Below are 4,712 nucleotides of genomic sequence, written 5' to 3'. Positions count from 1 at the left end.
AGTGAAAGACGCGGGTTCGATTCCCGCTTCAGCGACTTTTCGGACCTATATTTTTCTCGCTTATTTCTCCATATGTAAGTTTCGAAATTAATTTATATGTGGAACTTTGGGATCTCAAATTGAGATACAGTTCCGTTTAATTAATTAATTTTTCGTTTCGTTTCCTTGGCTCTATTGCCCGGCTTAGAAGGCAGCATACTTATATTCTTTATATTGAGAGCCGATAAAAATATTTATTTCTGAGTTTATTCACGCCTGGGCTAATCACGGCGGTATTTACTAACATCTACTTAAAAGGCAAATGAAAAATATGGGATCGAAAGGGTCTGAATAGCTTAGTTGGTAAGAGCAGTCGCCCGGAAAGTGAAAGACGCGGGTTCGATTCCCGCTTCAGCGACTTTTCGGACCTATATTTTTCTCGCTTATTTCTCCATATGTAAGTTTCGAAATTAATTTATATGTGGAACTTTGGGATCTCAAATTGAGATACAGTTCCGTTTAATTAATTTTTCGTTTCGTTTCCTTGGCTCTATTGCCCGGCTTAGAAGGCAGCATACTTATATTCTTTATATTGAGAGCCGATAAAAATATTTATTTCTGAGATAATTTTTTACTTTTTTATATATTTTATATATTAGCAAATATTATGTTTATATTTTAAAGAATTCCGAATTGTGTCAATTGACCTCCACGTGGCGTCTCCTGGAAATGCTGTATGAGTAGCTAACAATTGACACACACGCACTCACACCCAGATAGTCACAGTAATTATTATGACATAAATTTGGGGTCAAAATGCATCATTTGCCAACAAAATGATGCATTTTGATGTCATAATAATTACTGTGGCTATCTGGGCACATTATTATATTTTAGTTATTTTTCTTTTTATTTTATTGCACTTAATATTATTATATTTTGATATTTATTGTAAAATGTTATTTTTATAAATATATAGAAATGTTATTTTAGAAAATAAGCGATTTGTTTTATGTATTTATAAAATAAATTGTTTAATTTAAAAAATCACATTTTTATATATTTGTAAAACTAACATTTTACAATACCTAATAAAATAAAATAATAAGTACAATAAAATAATAAAATAAAATAACTAAAATAATCAGTTTTTTTAATTTTACAATATTATAATATAAAATAAAAATTAAACTTTATTTATTTATATTATTATATATTTATTTATTTATATTATTATTCATTAAAAATTATTATTACTTATAAAAAAAATTAAAAATTATAATTGAAAATAATTGTTCGGTTTCCTCTTCCTCTTCCTCCTCGCCTCATTCCTCTTCCTCCTCGTCTCATTCCTCTTCCTCCTTGTCTCATTCCTCTTCCTCCTCTTCTCATTCCTCTTCCTCCTCTGCTTTCCATTTTTCTTCTTTCTCCATCTCCTTCGCTTGTTTCGTTTCTATATTCCTTCCTACGCGCAGACCATTTATATCTATAAAGCATAGAGAGATTTTATTTATTTAATTTTTTTATACATATATATAACTGTTTATTTCATTTATTTATTAATATTTAGAGAGACAATATTATACTGCACGTATGCGTAAATGCTGTATTATATTCTAGCTTGATAAAATATATACAGGATGTCCGGTAACTAACGGACCAATGATTGAGGGCGGATTCTCTGGCCAATTTGGAGACAATTTTTCCTTAGCAAAAATGTTGAGAAGTCAATAATTTTCGAGTTATAAGCGATTGAAAAAAATAGGTTTTTTGAAAACTAAACGTTTTGGAGTTAAAAGTCTAACATAATTACATTCTTCAGTTAATTTCAGATAGAGTTTACTATAATAAAATTTTAATTTGAGGCTTAGTTATAAAGATACATAATGACAAATATTAGAAAGTTGTAAAAAATGATGACCTTTTTCGACATTTTCGCTGAGGAAAAATCGTTCCCAAATTGGCCAAAGGGTGCATTTGTGATCGTTGGTCCGTTAGTTACCGGACACTCTGTATATATATATATATATATATACAGGGATTGTCCGGAAAGTAATGCGTCGCATTTTTTTGTGACGCGACTATACATCGCAGAGCGATGGGACCGGTTGGGGAGGAAGGGGGGTACCCTTAGCTTTCCAACGGTAGGTCGCTCAATTGTTTCCATGCGCTTGGAGGGTTAGGACGGCTTATTCTGTGAACCTCTGCTTAGTGGTCGCGTCGAACTTGTGATGGAGAGAACGATAGAGCAACGCTATGCGATAAAGTTTGTTATTACGGCCTACCTGACCCGGATCGGTGTGGCAACGGTGCCGCAGCCGCCCTACAGTCCCGACTTGGCCCCGGCGGACTTTTTTTTATTTCCTCGGCTGAAAAGGGAGCTCAAAGGACAACAGCTCGAGTCGGTTGACAACGTACAAGCTACTTCGACGGCCTCCCTGAACAGCATCCCAGTCAAGGAGTTCCAGAAATCTTATGACGCATGGAAATCGCGTTGGCAAAAATGTATTGACGCAGAAGGGTCATACTTCGAACAATTTTAAGTTGTTTTACCTATGCGATCAATAAATTCTTTTTAAAAAAATGCGACGCATTACTTTCCGGACAAACCCTGTATATATATATATATATATATATATCAGAGATGCTGATTAATTAATTATTTTTTAAATTAATTATGATATTTAATTACAAACAGATGTAATCAAATGTAATTAAAATATTTTGAATTGACGATTAATTTTAGAAAGATTAATTAGAGATCGTTACAATGACGATTGATATAAGCTAGATTAATCGAAGATCGCTTAATTAACGATTAATATGATCGAAGTCAATTGAAGGTTATTTAATTGACAATTGATATAAACGAAATTAATCGGAGAGCAATTGATTAAACGATTAATACAAGCTAATTTAATTGAAAGTTTTTCAATTAAACGATTAACATGAGTTAATTTTAATATTGTGTTCTTGAATACATACTTGAAAATTTACATACTTTAAATATTGATTTCAGTGGCAAAAGAATACATCGCGACATAGAGTCATAAACAGGAGCCCGTACGAAGCTCTACTTGGACCGATAAAAAGCGGCATAAGAAATACATCTTTGCCTGATGAAATTTTAAATTCGCTTCAGACAGAGGAAGACTTGGAGCAAGCTCTGGAGGAGCAGAATGTACAATTGAACGCGAGGTAATTGACTTAAAATAAATATAATAGAACTAGATAAATATAATATAATAGAACTCATATAGTGATTTGAACTTTAGTGTTGAGCAGTGCGAAGACGTAAGCAAGAGAAAAAGAATGCGAGAGGATGAAGAAGAGGAAAGAGAGGGACCACAGAAGAAGCGACAGGTAGACGACTCGAGCAGTATACTTTGCACAAAGTGCAAAATGGAAATGCATAGCGACCGCGGACAGATTGCTATCTGTTCATTGTGCGCTAGGGGCGAACAGCTACTTGACACTCGGTCAAATTGTTTCGAGCGTCAAACGACAGAGGCCGAAAAAATGGTTACCTGTTCGAGTATCACTTTTCCACCCCTTCAGATCAATGACACCATTACATTATCTGTTCCCACTGTTGACCGTGGGCCTCTCGATTTTAATAACATATTTGGCGTTGTAACTGATACCAAAAATGACGTATATCAAATTGGAACTAAGGATGGGATATTGAAAGGATGGTTCCCCCGTATTGAAATTGCAAAATCGGGCACTAATCTTATTACCATGGCTGACGTTCCCAAAAATGTTTTTCTTACTTTGAGGGAAGCTGCTGCGAAGCAGTCGGCAAGTGGTGGACAGGGATATAAAAAATGCAATTGCAAAATTGCTAAAAATCAGTGTCAGACAAATAGATGTGCATGTTTTAAAGCAAAAATTCTTTGCAATTCTCGTTGCCACAGTAGCGCATCTTGCATTAACAAATAGTAATGTAGTAATAATTGTGTAGTAAATAAATTGACAACATATCGAGCTCCAAAACAAGCATTTCTCTAATCGCCTACAGCGCGCCAGGCCGTTAGGCGAAAAGCCGACTTCTCGTCTAACAGGCTGAATTTTCCAGGCCATTAGACTATATCGTCCTCGATTAGCCTAACAGGCGTCATTTAGCTAAACGCCTAGGATTTTAGCTAATTGGCTAATTTCGCTATCGGGCTACGACATATACATACATATATATATATATATATATATATATATATATATATATACGATATTACTTTTATTTTGTGTTTGCTGGGACATATGGGATTTGTAATCTGGCTACAACATTTATATATATATATATATAAATGTTGTAGCCAGATTACAAAATTCGTCGTTTTATAAAACGTTTAGCCATTTTATTAAGTGCAGCCACATACATTCTTAAATTATGATTAAAAATGAAATATTTTATAATCTAGCTAAGAATTTTAGTCTTTATATATGAAAAGAAATCATCGCCACATTGTCAAATTCAATGATTTGTACGTCATTTTAAATTCTGGCTGGTTTACTTCAGTCATTTAATATGAACGACGCGTTTTATCCCTATTAATTTTCTGTAAACAAGACTCGAATCATGTTACTTACCATAAAATCTCAATTGTAATAAATGTGTTAATAAAAAGTACTATAATTTATAAAATTTATAAAAATACTAAAATTTTTCTAAAAATACTAAAAATAACATCAGTCATGCCGTTCATTAAATGACTAAAGTGAATTAGCCATCA

At 33.2% G+C, this 4,712-nt stretch overlaps 1 protein-coding gene across 1 annotated transcript; it reads left to right on the top strand.

The window, feature by feature from the left end:
- The first annotated feature begins 2,802 nt into the window (after positions 1–2,802).
- LOC146721709 (uncharacterized) lies at positions 2,803–4,048 on the top strand. Its single transcript, XM_085486365.1, has 4 exons — positions 2,803–2,811; positions 2,999–3,177; positions 3,255–3,780; positions 4,001–4,048. The coding sequence occupies exons 1-4, from the start codon at positions 2,803–2,805 to the stop codon at positions 4,046–4,048; spliced, it is 762 nt and encodes a 253-aa protein (XP_085342491.1).
- Positions 4,049–4,712: the final 664 nt, after the last annotated feature.

The sequence above is a fragment of the Nylanderia fulva genome, unplaced genomic scaffold (assembly GCF_048542155.1).
Source record: "Nylanderia fulva isolate GAGA-0341 unplaced genomic scaffold, ASM4854215v1 Scaffold427, whole genome shotgun sequence".
Classification (NCBI taxonomy): Eukaryota; Metazoa; Arthropoda; class Insecta; order Hymenoptera; family Formicidae; genus Nylanderia; species Nylanderia fulva.
The sequence above is the reverse complement of the archived record's forward strand: the minus strand, read 5'-3'. Positions and strand labels throughout refer to the sequence as shown.

Bases quoted from the DNA above. Each gene is read 5' to 3' on its own strand.
- LOC146721709 (XM_085486365.1), top strand. The intron at 3,178-3,254 runs GTAATTGACTTA...TTTGAACTTTAG, and splicing joins AATGTACAATTGAACGCGAG to TGTTGAGCAGTGCGAAGACG. The intron at 3,781-4,000 runs GCAAGTGGTGGA...AATCGCCTACAG, and splicing joins AAGCTGCTGCGAAGCAGTCG to CGCGCCAGGCCGTTAGGCGA.